Genomic DNA, 15,111 nt, shown 5'->3' with positions numbered 1-15,111 from the left:
AGCATTAGTATCAGAAAACAGTATCACGAGGAGCATTTTAGTACCAGAAAAATGGGAAAAAATAAGCGTAGGAAGCGTTTCAGCAACACACACTCCTAAGAATTAAATCACCACCCCCAAAAGGCTACTAAAAGCAATTCGGTCAGTGTTAAGAACAGGCCAGAGATGGTTTCAGCGACTCCCCGGTGTGGGCTGCGCGGGGCCGCCGAGCTCTGCGCGGCTCCGGGGGCGCTGTGCGGGGCCGGCGCTCAGGGCCCGGCATCGGCCTGGAGGAGCCGGGCGCGGCCCGCCCCTTCCGCCGCGCCGGGCTGCGCCGGGAGCCGGGAGCCGCCGCAGCGCTCCGCCATGCCGGTGGGTGCCGGGCACGGGGGCGCGGGATGGCTCATCGCGGCCCCCGGCCCGCTCCGCACAGCGCCGGGGCCCGGGGCATCGGGGCGGGCCGGGGGACGTGGCGGGGCTGGCCCCAGCGCCAGCGGAGCCGGCGGGGCAGGGAGGGAGCTGGCCGGTACCGAGAGGAGCCACCGGGCCGGGGCGGGGGGGACCCTGCGCTGGGAGCCTCCTGCCGCTCCGATCCGATCCCCCCTTCCCCGGAGCACGCAGAGCATTTGTAGCATAAAAATCAGGAAAATGCTGATTACGCTGCAAAATCCCAATGGGAACCGCCATTCCCGAACTGCTTTTCCGGGCGGATTGTGCCACTGAAGGTTTTTCAGCCTCTCGATGAAAGGGGGCAGAGGGTGGTTTGGAACAGAAAGAAATACGGGTTGCAGGTAACAAATAATAATAATTATAAAGCTTTACTTTTCTAAGGAAAGTAAATATGTGCAAGAAAAGGGAATTAGGATCCGTCTGGTGCCAAAGGTTGAAGGCAATGGTTAGTGCAGGCAAGCACGTTTATGTTGACCCAGTAGTGACCCAGTGTTGACTAGTAGTGAAGATAACACTGGGGGCCCAGTGGAGTGAAGGGATGAAAAAACAGCACTAATGTTCCTTAAATTTCAGGTTGATATTTCGATGAGTTTATTATGTTGGGGACAAGGTGCCTTGAAGGCACAAGAAGAATAGGGTGGGCAAGCACTGAAAACCTTGCAGACCAAGTTAGGGCAGTGGGTCACTGGAGGCAGAAGACTTGCTGCTCTGGAGCTCTCCAGGACAAGTGGAGTGAGTCTATCAGAGACCCACAGAGACGGGAACCTGCGCGGGCTCTGAAGGTGGCCCTGCTCTGAGTGGGGGCCAGGCAGTCTCCAAAGGGTCCTCATGATTATCCTGTGATGGACAGCACAAGGATTCCATAGGGAGGGCTACCAAGAGCTCTTGGTTTCCCTTAGTGGCATGTGTGGACTTTTTGGTCAGGGAGGATTTATGCCCATGTCCCCAAGGAAAATGGCTAGTGTGGAGAATGAGTGCTCGTGGTGTGTTGCCAGCTTCACCCTTCCTGACCCCTCGTCTGCCTCTTTTCAGAAACACGAGTTTTTTGTGGACATGACCTGTGAAGGCTGCTCCAATGCGGTCACCCGTGTCCTGCAGAAGCTGGGAGGTGAGTCTGTGCTGGGTGTGTGACAACGCCAGCTGCGGGGCAGGATGTCAGTGCCCAGGGATCCTCCATCTCGCAAGGGTAAAAAGCCGAAAAGTGGCAGATTGGAAACCTCTGCTCCCACTCTGCTCTGAGCCTGCTGCTTAGTCAATAATGAGTCACTGATTGTTCACAGGACTCATGTGACCCTTGGAGAAATGTCCAGGGAAGGAGAAGCTGCCATGGCTGCAGGGGGCTCTGCAGCACCAGGGCCTCATCCTGAACCATCTGGGAATGATACTGGTAGACCCCTACTTAGTCTGCCAGAAGAAAGGGACCTCCCTGGATGTCCTGCTGGGTGGTGTTTCCAAGGAAGCCTGGGGTGTCTGTGGTGCTTCTCTAGATGTGTCATCAGCAGTCACAGTAAAGAGCTGCTGAGCAGAATGTTTGGTGGTTGCTTGCATAGCCTGTTTTTAATACCACCTGGAAAATTATAGCCTATACCTCCTTCATGCTGACATTACCAAGAGAGAAGGATCTAGCCTGCACTCACCTGTTGTGAGGACCTGTCATCCTGCTCCCCTCTCCTTACTATGTGGAAACAGCTTTCAGTCACCAAGGTGAAGGCTTTGCAACTTCTTTCAGATCTCAGTTACCAGGCTGTAGCGATCCCACTTCCTCTGTGTGTGGTTGCCACAACCTCCATCACTCTTCAATATGCTGGCCAATACCAGCCTCGTAATAGAGACTTCATGTCCTTTCACTGCGCTGAGTGGCTCACTCTTACTAGCCGCTGGGGAATCCACATGTGAAAATGTCTTTTCCCTCCTCCTACTTACAGCTCTTAGCTGGTGCCACCACTGAGGAAAACTGTCCTGACCCTATCCTAACCCTACACTATCAGTTAGTGCCTATCCATGCTAAACCACAGCACAGGTTGAGCTGGTTGGAGATTATAATGGTCGGTTTAAACTCAGCTCATTCTGGTTATTGCGTGAGTGATTGTGTTGATCCAAGGTGGAGTGAGCAGATAAAAGCAGTCGAGAAACTGCAGTGCCCAGTGCACATCTGCAGGAGATCTGGCTTCCTTCATACCATTGCTGGCAGGACACCAGTTTGGTTTTGCTGGCTGGTGGTGGTATCAGGGTTAGCTGGCAGGAGGCACGTGTACATTTGACTGATCGCCTTGGGAGCACAAATGTGTGAAGGTGAGCTTTTGCTGTACTCACACCATTTGGCTGCTTCTAGCTGTGTAGGCTTTTTTCCCTTTGCTCATAGGTGTCCAGTTTGATATTGACCTGCCCAACAAGAAGGTGTGCATCGACTCAGAGCACAACGTTGACACCCTACTGGAAACCTTAAAGAAGACTGGAAAGAACGCTTCCTACATTGGGGAGAAGTCCGCACAGTAGCCTTGCCTGGTGTGAGGACGCTAGGTATATACCAGGTGTATGAAATGCTGAAGAGAGAGATCTGAGGTTTTTCCATCTCTCCCAGTAAAACAGGCTGCTTCCTGGGAAGCACAAAGTCGTAAAGACCTGCAGGTCCAGCTTCAGCACACCCCTCCTATTGGAGAAGCAGCTGGACCATATACAGCCAGCACCACTTCTGTGTGGGACCCCTTAGCTACACTGCAAAGCCCGTGTGATCCCAACTGTGGCTGCAGTGGAAAGGTAGAACACAGCCTCTGTGCCATGCCCAGGTCAACCTAGAGTTTGCCAGAGCATATCACGCATGAAAACAAATCCCAAAGACATTCACCAACTTACCAGAGAGAGTGGTGGCCCCCAACAGTACCAGGGAGGGTGATGGGACACAAAGACCCCTGGGGGTACATGAAGCAGGGGGTTGGTTGGTAGCACATGGACCTCCAACATCTGGTTCTGTTGATAGCACTGTTAATCCTCCACTAAACTCAAGGAAAAAGAGCAGCACCCTGCTACTCTCAGGGATGTGAAATGTTGGGTGTCAGAATAGCTCCCAGAGCACACAGCCCCTGGATATCTATCTCAAAGACAGCCTGATCGTTGCAGCCTGTCCATTTTCCTAGAGGCTCAGCACTACATCTGGAGAGGGACTTTTTATGAGGGCATGTAGTGACAGGACAAGGGGGAATGGCTTTAAACTGAAAGAGATTAGTCATTAGGAAAAAATTCTTCACTATGCGGGTGCTGAGGCGCTGGCACAAGGTTCCCAGAGAAGCTGTGGCTGCCCCATCCCTAGCAGTGTTCAAGAACATATTGGATGGGGCTTGGAGCAACCTTGATAATGGAAGACTAAACCAGGTTGCTGACCGTGGCAGGGGCTTGGAACCAGATGATCTTTAAGGTCTCTTCCAACCCAAACTGTTCTGTGATTCCATATACAAAATTCTTGTGACCATGAAAATGTTTTTGCAGACAGGGTTCAATTTCAGTGGAAAAGACTGAAGTAGGAGGAGAGGGCTGCCCACTCACTGTATGTACTGTTCTTTAATGTCCAAGATTATTATACTGCATCTCTTAAGAGCTTGTTTCTGCCAGTGGAGCTTTCTAATCCAACAACATTGTTTTAAAATGGTCTAGTTTGATCGTCACAAATACCCAGCACAGATGCACTGAAACCAGTTCATGCTGATTTAATTCCCAGTCAGTAAATTAAATCAGGGATTTACACCAGCAGGAATTAAACTGATACAAGAAAGAGTTGAGCTGAGACTGATATGCCTGTGCAATAAATCTGCATTTTTTTTCATAGAGTGCTTTAACAGATTTAAAGTCTGTCATTTGTATCATTTGAGCAAGCTCTCAATACTTAGAAATAGTTTAAAATCATAGCTATAATCAAATAACATTGCTATTTGAAACAGAGGGAGAAACATGCTCTGAATTGATGGGTGCCTCAAATAGTTTTGAGCTCGCAGCACTGACTGCAAGAGCTGTTTTCAACTTGCAGAGACTTGTGGACTATGTCTTAAATGCCTGCAAAAGTTAACCATTCCAGCAAAGCCAGTCTCAAATCATGTGGATGTGGCACTTTTTTCCCTGGCCCTATGTTCTGACCACTTTCCTTATATTCCAGCAAGGCAGCTAGTGAGTCAGTTCAGCTGGTCGACCTGGCAGAACATTTCTATCAATGCATTTGGCTTCTAATTGGATTTTAACTGAAGCTAGCTGACTTACCCAAGGATTGTAAGATCCAAGCCAAAGGAGAGGGGTGGCTGAACTGTCCTTGCTAGTAGTCTGCTGCAGGATCACTTCAACTGTCATGGGGAAAAATACCAAGTTTAAGTTTTACAGCACATTTCCCTCCATAGGGAATATTTGTAGGGCTTCCTGTATAAAAGAAAGGGGAAAGTTGCAAATCCTTGGCATAGAGCCCAGATGGATGGCTTTCCTTTGGCTGGTGACCGGCAGAGGGCATCTTTGTATAACGTTTTTTCTCCTCTGTGCCTTGGTATTTGTTCCATTTATTTACTTACTTACTTAATTATTTTGCAGGAACTCAAACATGACTTCAGCAAAAAGATGGCTTAACTGTTTGCATATCTCCCAACTTGCTCTGGCATTTGACCTTTACTGCCCTGCCAGATGTTGGAAAGCAGAGGGCTGGCAGGAGAAGACAGCTGCATCTTGGGCTTTATATCTGGAGAACTCCAGGGGAGGTTATATCCTGTTTCTAGTCCCACAGTAAATCAAGGTGCTTCTTCTGTTTTTTCAGTGCATGTCTATGTGTCTTGTGTGTCTTTGTACTGCTTTAAGTGGTTTTCTGTAAAAGAGATGGCTCTTAGGGATGGGAAACTACCCATTACATGCAAGGCAGGTCTTCCCAGAAATTGCACCTATTTTAGGAGTTGAATGCAACCTCTGCCTGAGGGGCATGTCTCAGGAGAACTGAGATTGAATGTCACTTAGATTCAGGGAATCTGTGTCTTGGCAGATGTCTTTCCATTACAGAATAAACTCCATTTGGGTTGCAAATGCTGGGAAGAAGGGACTCTTGCAGCCCCTCTGAGGATCACCAAGTGCCCTTTTGAGCTAGATGGGGCCACAAGGCAGAGGCGTGCAGAAGACAATGCCTGTGCTGATGAGAAATGCAGAAGATGGAGGAAGGAGAAGGGTGTGGGAATCAATCCAAGATCTCTGATCTCTCAGCCCAGTCACCAGTGTTGTGGGCTGTACTGTTGCTTTGCCCCACTCCCATCCATTTCGTGCAGGTTTCAGGCCAGTGAAAGGATTGCATGTGTCTGTCCCAGTCTGCTGTCTCTCATTTCACCTGGACGATGTCTCCCATACCTACATGTGACTTGTTCCATAGAAAGAAAAAATAACTAAAATTTGAAGGAAAATATTACTCTTTGTTTAAGAGATTTTTCACACTTGTACGATGAGATTACTTTTGACATAGTTGCAATTTATTCTTTCCTAGAGTGGTTTAGTACTTCCAAGTCCTTTACCATTACAGTAATGGTATTACCATCTACAGCACAGATAATTGGCATAGATGCACTTGCAGGGGCTGGAGACACTTTGAGGAATCTGTTTCAGACACTTTTAATTGCTTTTTAGTTTAAGGGAAACTAAAGGATAAATATGTAACATCACTGCCTTATTTTCTTGCATTAAAATCTCCCAGTGGCAGGAAGTTTCCAGAGCCAAGGCCCAGAACCACAACCTATTTCTGCTTTGTGCCCATACACTCAGGTGCACAGCATGACACCTCCAGGGTCCGGGGTGCGTGAGTAAATCCCTTTCCCTAGCTCCCCCTTGCTGGTCAGAGGTGGTGTTTGCCAATGTTAGTTATTATTTACTGCTTTCAGCTTCCTCCCAGGCATGGCCAGTGCATCCATCAGCAGCTGGCTGCCCAGTGGCCCAGCTCTGGTGGCAGTGGGCTGGGAGAGGACGTGTGCTGTTTGGCATGGAGCTGGAGGGCACACGGAGGCACGGCCGGCCTTGGAGCCAGCAGTCCTTGTGGCACTTGCTCTCTGCCAAACAGGACTGGCAGTGCTGTGCCCATAGAGGATAACTTCCACTCTGGTTTTGCTGTAAACTAGGCTGCTTGTCATTGATGTGTGGGCTGCAGCTTACGTTATCCACACTCCCCCGGCTGCTCTGCTCCCTTCTCCCTGCTCTGCTGAACTGTCTGTTTTGGTTAAAGCCTGCTTATCTCTGAGCCAGACAAGGAAAGGTTTCTACCCACAGCCAGCCAGGAGGTTTGTGCAGATACCTGAAGTTTTAGCACCCATCTGCAGGGCTGCAGCGTCCCAGGCCTCCCCTGTGCCATTCATTGATGGAGGGGCTGGACACTGCTTTAAGCTCTTGTCTGCTGCAAAAATGACATTGCAGCTTTGGGTGGAAATTGGCTGTAGTGACGAGATGTGGTCACCCCGAGCTGGCTGCAGAGTGTGGTGGGGATACACACTGCCCAGAGAGGAGAGGAGCAGCCTTTCACGAAGTGCCAGGAGCTGGTCTCCATCCACCAGAGTGATGTCCAGACAAGGGAGTCTTCCCCTCCTGGTCCCTGCCCTGCACTTTAAGAAATACCTCTAACTGTCCCTCACAGCAAGTAATCATTAAACTAGGCTGCTGAGCTCTACCTGGCCATTGGTGTCATTTACAGCCCCTATAATTTCCCTGTGTGCACAGGGGCTGCCCCCAGCTGCTTCCCTGAGGTATCCCTGCCACTTGCCTTCCAATGGAGACTGTGTGTGCAGGGTTTGTAGGCTTTTATACCTCATGGCTCATGGCGTTTGATGTCCTGCTCCTCACTCGCTGTTCCAGAGCGGAGGGGACAGGGGGATGACACGTCTGCGTAGGTCACATCTTTCTGGTGCCATACCCTGAGGATGCTGATGGGAGCGAAGCCTTCCTTCAGTGGCCCCAGTGTTCAGATCTTCCCATCACATTCCTCTTCCTTTCCCCTCATCCACTGGAGGAGGGAAGGAAGCTGCCATGGTTTCTTCTCCAGCCGAGAAGAGGGAAGTGCTGTGATGGTTGCTAACCCCAGCACTCCAGGGACATTTAGTGAAAATACCAAAGAACTGGGACAATTCCTGTTAGAGCAGGGCTGGAGGATGATACCCAACTGCTGCTTGTTTTCTCCACCAAAAGCCCAGCAGGACAGCACTGTGTGTGCTCCCTCATCAACCTTGAAGGCTTATCGAGGGAACAGGGCATTTCAACCAGACCAGGCAATCTGCAGAATGCTCTCTTTCTCCCTGCTTTCCTTTCCTTTGGATAAGATAAGGTGTTTGGGGAAGCTGACCTGCTAGTCCTGCCTCCTCAGCCCTCCTGAATCAGTGGCTCTGCAGGAGCACAGAGTGCATCCCAGAAGGCCACGTCTCCAGGAACACACAGCCAGAGCTGGCTAATGACACCCTGAGACTGTCCTTGCTTTTGTGTGTGGGCTGCCTTTGGGCTGGTTACAGCTGGGCTGGGGAAGTTAAGGAAGGATGGTCCAGTCTGAACAGAGCAGCAGACCTGCAGGGTGGCTGTCTGAGAGGCTTATGGAAAATCACTGGGAGAAAAAACTCCTTCATACAGTCTAAAAGGGTAAGACAAGGACCTAAGCAGTCTCTTTGCTCTACAACTGCCCAACTTCAAGTCCTTCAAAATCTTTGTTCATCAGGTTGGCCTGAAATTGTCCCCTAGGTTGCATGTCCTAGAGAAGGACCCCAAAGAGTCTGCACAGGTTACCTGGTCGCAATAATTTCCACAGGAAACAATATACCAGGCACTGAGGCTGTGTGGCTGTTTTCAGACACGGAAATGCTCAGTTTGCAATGCAAACAGGAAAGGGTGGCACTTGGAAAAGGAGCTTTCCTGTACCACAGACACCCTGGCTCTGCAGGACATCCCAGTGACCTGCTGGTAGAGGAACGTGTCAGGACAAGCAGCTGGTGAGGTGCAGTTTGGTGCTTTGCCATCCATGAAGATGATCCCCAGCAGCAGGATCTCACTTCTGGTTTCTTCATGAGGTTCTCAGCCCAGCTCCAGCTGAACTGTGAGAATCCATGAACTGCCTCTAGCTGCAGCACCAGTAAGAACTGGGCAAACCCAGACGGATGGGCTTTAAAAGTTCCTTTGTTTCCCATGCCTCAAAATTATCTTTGCTTCCCCTCCCCATGGTGTTTCCACAGGGCATTTGATTTTCTCCTCCACCTCATTGCATTGCAGCATTGCCCTTCTCATAGTGATGCTCTGCTTCTGGGTGTCATTTTTATCCAGTGCCACCTTCCTCCACTTTTTAACCCAAAATCTCATTTCAGTGCAAAATGTACAGCCTCAAAAGCTCAGTACTTGATCTACAAAAGAGCTGCCGTGCTTATCCCAGAGCTGCCTTAAGCACCACTGGCTTTTGGGCACTTTGTAATTACCAGATGGCAGGCAGGGGATGATTTTAGCCAAAGGAGCAGTTGTACTCATTTGAACCACCCAGTAAATGAGAGAATCTCCAAAATAGCACCGCAGGCTGCAGAAAGCAGACAAGGGATGGGAGATCCCCCTCTGTGCCTGCAAATGGTGATCCCTGATGGCTTGGAGAGGCAAATTGCTGTGAAATTTCAGGGTGGGAAAGAAGGGTTCAGTTTGCAACAATCCCAGGAATTTCACAGGCGTGTCGTGTCTGGATGTTAAGACTGTTACATGAGGGATTCATTACCAAAAGATGGGGATTTTCTAGTCTTACACTGCTTCTAAACGCTTGCTGTAAGAAACAACCTGCCTCAGGCTTCCTCCTTGCCTCGCCTGCCCGCTCCCAGCCCAGGCATGGCGGTAGCTGGGAGATGGATGAGCACCATGACTAATATTTGCCTTACAGGGATCATACCCCCATGGTTTCAGGGTTAACATCTGCAATGTTGCCCTAGCTTTGAGCTAGAGCCATGCAGCTGGACCTGGAGGTCCCCATTGCACTGGACTGGGTGTCTGTAGTCACGAGCATCACTCTAAGTGGTCGTACATCTCTGCCAATGGAGGACAAGCATGATGAACAGGCAGATAACGTGGTCTTTTGGAGGGACTTAAGCTCCCAGACTGTCTGGAAAAGGCTTGGTGGTCTCTCTGAACTGAATGTGCTGGTCTTGCATCTTTTCAATAAGGTCTATAAAGACTCAATCTTCCTTGTCATGAGGCCACAGCTAAGCTGAGGCCACTGTCATGGGTGATGCACTGAGCTGTCGTGATGCTTGCTGCACTGACGTACAGAGCAACGCCGAAGGCCCTTGTTGGCTCCCACTCTCCTGTTGATACCAGCAGGTTCCTTGTGTGACCATCCCAGCTTTCCACATTGCAGCTTCCAAACCAGCAAAACACACAGGGCCCTGATAGACTCCCCCTCCAAGACTGTGGCAGTGTAAATAGAAAAAACCCCAAACAAACAACAAAACCCAAACAAAACCCAGGCTTAATGAAGGACTTCAAGGGCAGGAAGTGTGCACGTGTCTGCTAGCCAGAGCACAAATATTTTCTTTCGAAGCTGCTTTCTTCAAGGGTTCAGCAAGGTGATGGAGGCTGGATTACAGAGCGAGGGTAGCAAACAGTTCCCAGCCCCTCCGGAAGGCAGCGGCCACAGGACACTGCTGTTCTGCATCCTTCCCTGGTGCTCCAGCCTTTGGCTTCAGCCTCCCACAGTATATACTGAAGCTATTCAACCCTTTAGCTAAAAGCAGATGGGGAGGGAGAGAAAACAAAGTCAAGTGAGAGGGAGAAAGGCAGCTTTTGTGCTGCCTCTGTTTGCAAAAGACAGCTCAAGCCCCTTTTGGACTAAGGTTTAATTTATTGGACTCTGGAGAGCTGAGGTTCACAGCCCCACAGCTGCTGCAGGCAGTGGCATTTTGGGACAGCAACAGGGAGCAGGGAGAAGCTCTTGTGAGTGGGGAGCTCCCTCAGAGGGGCTGTGGGATACCGGGACACAAGGCAAAGTCCCCGGCTGCTCTGGGAAAGCACATCTGCTCTGTGACTGTTCTGCTACATGGACCTGTCCCAAGTCACCTGGAAGAGACAAGGGAAACTGGTCTGTGTAGGCAGGAGCCTTCAGCCTGGCCCTTCCTGCTATTGTCCCTCTGCTCATCATGCCTGTTCCTGAATACCTCCTGAAAGGCTGCTGGGTGCTACATAGCTGGGTTTGGGTTTCCACTGCACCAGGCCAGCCCAGTGTTGTGCTGTCCCTGAGGCAGAGCACAGCCAGAAGAGAGATGCTGCAGCATTTCAGACTTCCCCACAGTTCCCAGCTGGTGTGAAATTCCCAGGGCAGGACCGTCTCTCTCAGCCCATCCGAGAGCTGCTCACCCATTCTCAACAGATGGATCAGAAAAGAGTAAAACAACAAACAAGGCTCATTCCCTTGTAAATGAGACGCTCGAATGGAGCAGGAATCCTCTGTGCCCAAGTACCCTCCTGCCCCATTGCACATGAACCAAATTCCCCCCCCCAAAGCTCCTGCTTGGCGGTGGGCAGAGCTTGGCCACACAGAAGCCGATGTCAGCACGGTGCACAATGCCCAGCAATCACAACAGGGGCCGCTGGCTTAATCTGTTGTGCACAGCCTTAAAAATGAAACAACCCACACAGCTATTGTCAGGGTGATCCCACCAATTGCATCAGAAGTCTGCATGGGACACGAGGCTGTCTGGAGGGCAGGCAGGGCTCACTAGGGGGGAGCTGGTGGGGGTTACTTCTTTGTATCATCCCCACAAAGGCATGGGGCAAAGAGCTTAGGGTGTACCTTCGATGAAGAAAACCCCTATATGAGTATTTGCATCTATATTTCCCTTTATTTTTCCCTTTCCCACTTCCCGTGCCTCCGACCAGTGCTAAATGCTTGTGCCTTCCCAGGAGCAGCCAGCAAAGCAGGCGGCTCAGTGGGAACCATCCAATTTCCAGGGCAACTGGGATGGGACTGAGTCCAGAGCGTCCTCGACTCACAGTGCTGCTCTTATTTCTCTACGGTTTCCTCTCCATTTGCTTTCTTAATTCAGCCTGTACTTCGCCAGAGGAGAAGCCAAAAAAGCAGAGATGTGGCACATCCAGCGTCCTCCCTGCTGGCTTTACAACTGCTGGGGGATTTTTAGCTTTCCAGTTTCAGGAGCAGCCGTCCAAGCTTGATCTGCCCTGAGGTCAAAATATGTCAAAGTATGGTCAAAGCAAGAGCATAGGAAGCCAAGAAGCTCTGACTCTTTAAACGCCCTGTGCTGAGCTGTTGGCTTCTCACCAAGGGTCCATGTGCTGAAGACACGGACATGTATCCCCAGGTAAAGGCTTGCCATCCTTTGCCACTGCCACTGGCCACCCGGGGCCACCTCCACCGTGAACCCATTGGGGACAGCTGGAACTACAATTCCTGGTGTTTTCCAGAGCAAAACCAGAAATGATGGGCCCCTTTTCCTCACCAATCATCTCAGCTAAGTGCCTCAAATCCCCCCCTTCCATCCACTTGCTTCCCTTCTCCCTGGCAGAGCCAGTCTGTCCACAGATGTAAAGAGGGTCTCAGCATGCCAGTGGGGCGGTGGGTGCTCAGCTGCATGCCAGGCAGCTCAGCAGAGAGGCTGCATTAGCAAGAAGCCAGCAAACCATCCCTGTGGGCTGCCCAAAGCTCCAACAAACAGCAGGAGCTGCGCTTGGGATAGATGCTGTAAGAGTCACTTTGAGGCAAAGGGAGCTGGGTGCGAACCACTCTGCCATGGAAAACAATAGACCCAACCCAATGCAACCCAGCACAGGAGGGGTTTAAAATTCATCCCTAAAGGAGGATCACGCAGAAAACCTCCAGATGTTATTTCCATATTTACAAACCCAACAGAGTAGCTGCCAGTTCCTGCCAGAGAAGCAAACTTGTTTGTGTGTGTTTGCATAGAAATGAAAGCCAGGCGTTGCTCCCCATGCCTGGCATTGTCTGTCTGCCCCCTGGCTGGGCAGTGGCTCAGCCCCACAGCATGGGGGAGAGTGGGGTGGAAAGTGTCCCTGTCCCACACTGAAACGGGCCCTCCCAGGCTGGCAGAGCAGAGCTTGCTTCTGGGCTGAGGGTGAATGGCTGGAGCCACTGGGAGAGCAAATCTCACTCCCGGTTAGTGTCTCCCTTCCTTTCTTCCACAGAGCTCCAGAAAAATCAGAGGGAGGGATGCATGATTCCACTGGCAAAGGTTGAACATGGAGGAATTTGGAGAGGAGAAAGAGAAAGAGATGTCCTTTCTCATCCAGCCTTTTCACCCACACTTCCCTTCCAGAAGCAGCACAGATTCCCTCAGTACCAGTCACAATTTCTAATTCCTTGGAGGAAAACCAGCATGGATAGCCCAGTCTTGAGCAAGATGACATCACTGTCAGCCCAGGCACACCTCGGGCAGTGAGGACCTTCGCTCTTGGGGGTTGGACTGGGTGACCTTTAAAGGTCCCTTCCAATCCAGACTATTCTATGATACTTTAGAGTTATTTGGGGGCAGAGGAGCAGGAAAGGAGCCCTTAGGCACACAGAGGAACCAAGCTCTGTCACCCACTGCAGGGATGCTCTTGCTGTCCCAGCTGCATCAGCCCCTGTGTGCATTAGAAAAGGAAATAGCTGACCACCCCCATGGCAAGTATGGTGCGAGCTGCCAGGATCCAGCCGGGTGACCATTGATAATCCTAAAGCACAGTGTGGTCTCCCTCCTGCTTTACAGCAGGGTATCGCTAGAGAGGCCCACACAATTCCCTGCACCATTCCACTCATTGAGAAAGCTGGTGTTTCCCTAATTTCCCAATTCCCACCTTTTCCCCTCAAGTGAACAACAGAATTCCTTTGAACATTCATGCCACTAAAAATCCACTCCATTAATCCTGGTAGTAAATCCTGTGTGAGCTCTCTGCCTGGAGTGACATGGGCCAGCACAGCAGACAAGGTATGATGGACACCTTTGGGCAAGTCTAGAATTAAGGGGTTGGGGGAATGACATTGCCAATGCTGATGTCTCATCGCTGTCACTGTTTTCAAGTTACTCGTTGCAGATACCTGATACAATCAATGTTCATTAGAAGTCTCAGCACCACACAGGAAAGAGTCCAAGGGCCCCTCCCCAGGGCTCCCACTTCAGGGAAGAATTTTTTCCATCAGCTTTTCCCATAAAAGAGAAGCTTAAAAGAGAGTTCTCCAAACCTGATGTTTTTCCAAACTGTGGTTCTGGCCCCTCCATCTCCTTACATAGCTGCTGATAACAGACACAGGGCATTCAGCACAGGGAAATCTGCTAATTTTAGTAGAGGATCCCAAGGGAATGACCCAGCTCTGGGCCAGGCGCAGGATGGAAAGTCCCAGCGCTCGCCCAGGGCCCCGCACGACCTCACTATTTTGGGGCTGACCACGTCCCACCTTGCCCCAAGCCCACAGTCACGGTGCAGCATCAGCCCGGAGCCTTCCCACAGCCCAGCTATTGCTGCCCGCAGCGCCGCTCCTGCCAAACCCTGGGCAAACTGGATGGTGGTTTTTGAAGGGAAGTAAACACGTTTCAGGGCTAAATCGAGATCTCCAGAACTCATCACATTGAAGCAATGACACACGAGGTATTTTCTGCATATGCCCTCATATGGCGGCTGTATTTTCATCCAGCTAGGGGGGTTGTACCCTCTTTGGTTTCTTTTACCCTCTGACCAGTGAAATCCCGTCAAACTCTAAAGATGAAGTGGAGATTCCTCCACTGACCACCCCTTGCAAGGAGCAGAATATTTATGCATGGCCATAAAGATCTAAGGTAGGAAGATTTTAACTCCCCAGGGAGTTCATAAAGGCTCAGTATTACACTTGGAGATGATTTGGAGGGGCACAGGAAGCAGACATGGTAGGGAGGTCAGTGCTTCTGCTGCTGGTGCTGGTCTGGAGCAGCTGTGTTTGTAAATCACAGAGTCATCAGATGCTAAAATCCTCAAGCAGTTGTCAGCACTGCCCCTACCAGCCTGACCTACCCTGTCCCAACCATCCTCCACATGGCATGGCTCAGTTTCCCGCTCCAAAACCTTGCTGTCAAAAAGCATTTCCTACTGTCCCTCCATATCAACTTTGCCAGCTTCTAAGCCTACTTGTGTACAGGATCCTCCCCAATGCACGTTGCCAAAATCAATCCCATTTTGTCTCCTTTAAGGGACACCCTGTTTATGGAGCCTCCTGCATCCAGCAGCCTGGCTCATTCGTCTGGTACATCTCAAGCTGAGGCTTATTCTGAAGCGAGTTCAAGCAGAAAATGCCAGAGCAATAGATTGAAATATGTGAATTTTTTAGGCTGGATACAAGCAGGCTCAGCTGGGGTGGCCTCAGCACCCCCATGCTGCACCGTGCTTCCTGCACTGGGATGCAGGCACAGCTCCAGCACGGCTCGATTCCCATCCAGGGATGCTGAGCTCATCTGCGAGCAGTACTAGAGGGGACGTGGCCTCTTGGGATCCCTCTGCACGGCGTGAAGCTGCATTTCCTGGCTTATGCAACAGCAGGACAGCAGGGCTGTACAGCTGGCAGGGGATGGGGGTGGTCCTGGGAGCACCGAGCCATACACAGGCTGAGTTACTGTGGGGCAGGGCTGGCTGGGAGGGGGGATATTTTGATAGGGTTTTGCCAGCAAGGAGGGTTAATATGAGGACAATGAAGTCCTGTGCTTCAGC

The 15,111-nt window shown here is 50.8% G+C and overlaps 1 protein-coding gene across 1 annotated transcript; it reads left to right on the top strand.

Moving 5' to 3' along the window:
• The first annotated feature begins 170 nt into the window (after positions 1-170).
• On the top strand, positions 171-5,216 carry ATOX1 (antioxidant 1 copper chaperone). Its single transcript, XM_030504636.1, has 4 exons — positions 171-351; positions 1,462-1,537; positions 2,792-2,949; positions 4,993-5,216. The coding sequence occupies exons 1-3, from the start codon at positions 346-348 to the stop codon at positions 2,923-2,925; spliced, it is 216 nt and encodes a 71-aa protein (XP_030360496.1). The 5' UTR covers positions 171-345; the 3' UTR covers positions 2,926-2,949; positions 4,993-5,216.
• The last annotated feature ends 9,895 nt before the right edge of the window (positions 5,217-15,111 follow it).

This window comes from Strigops habroptila, chromosome 12, assembly GCF_004027225.2.
Source record: "Strigops habroptila isolate Jane chromosome 12, bStrHab1.2.pri, whole genome shotgun sequence".
NCBI classification, from domain to species: Eukaryota; Metazoa; Chordata; class Aves; order Psittaciformes; family Psittacidae; genus Strigops; species Strigops habroptila.
Note: the sequence above shows the minus strand (reverse complement) of the source record. Positions and strands in the feature narration are given on the sequence as shown.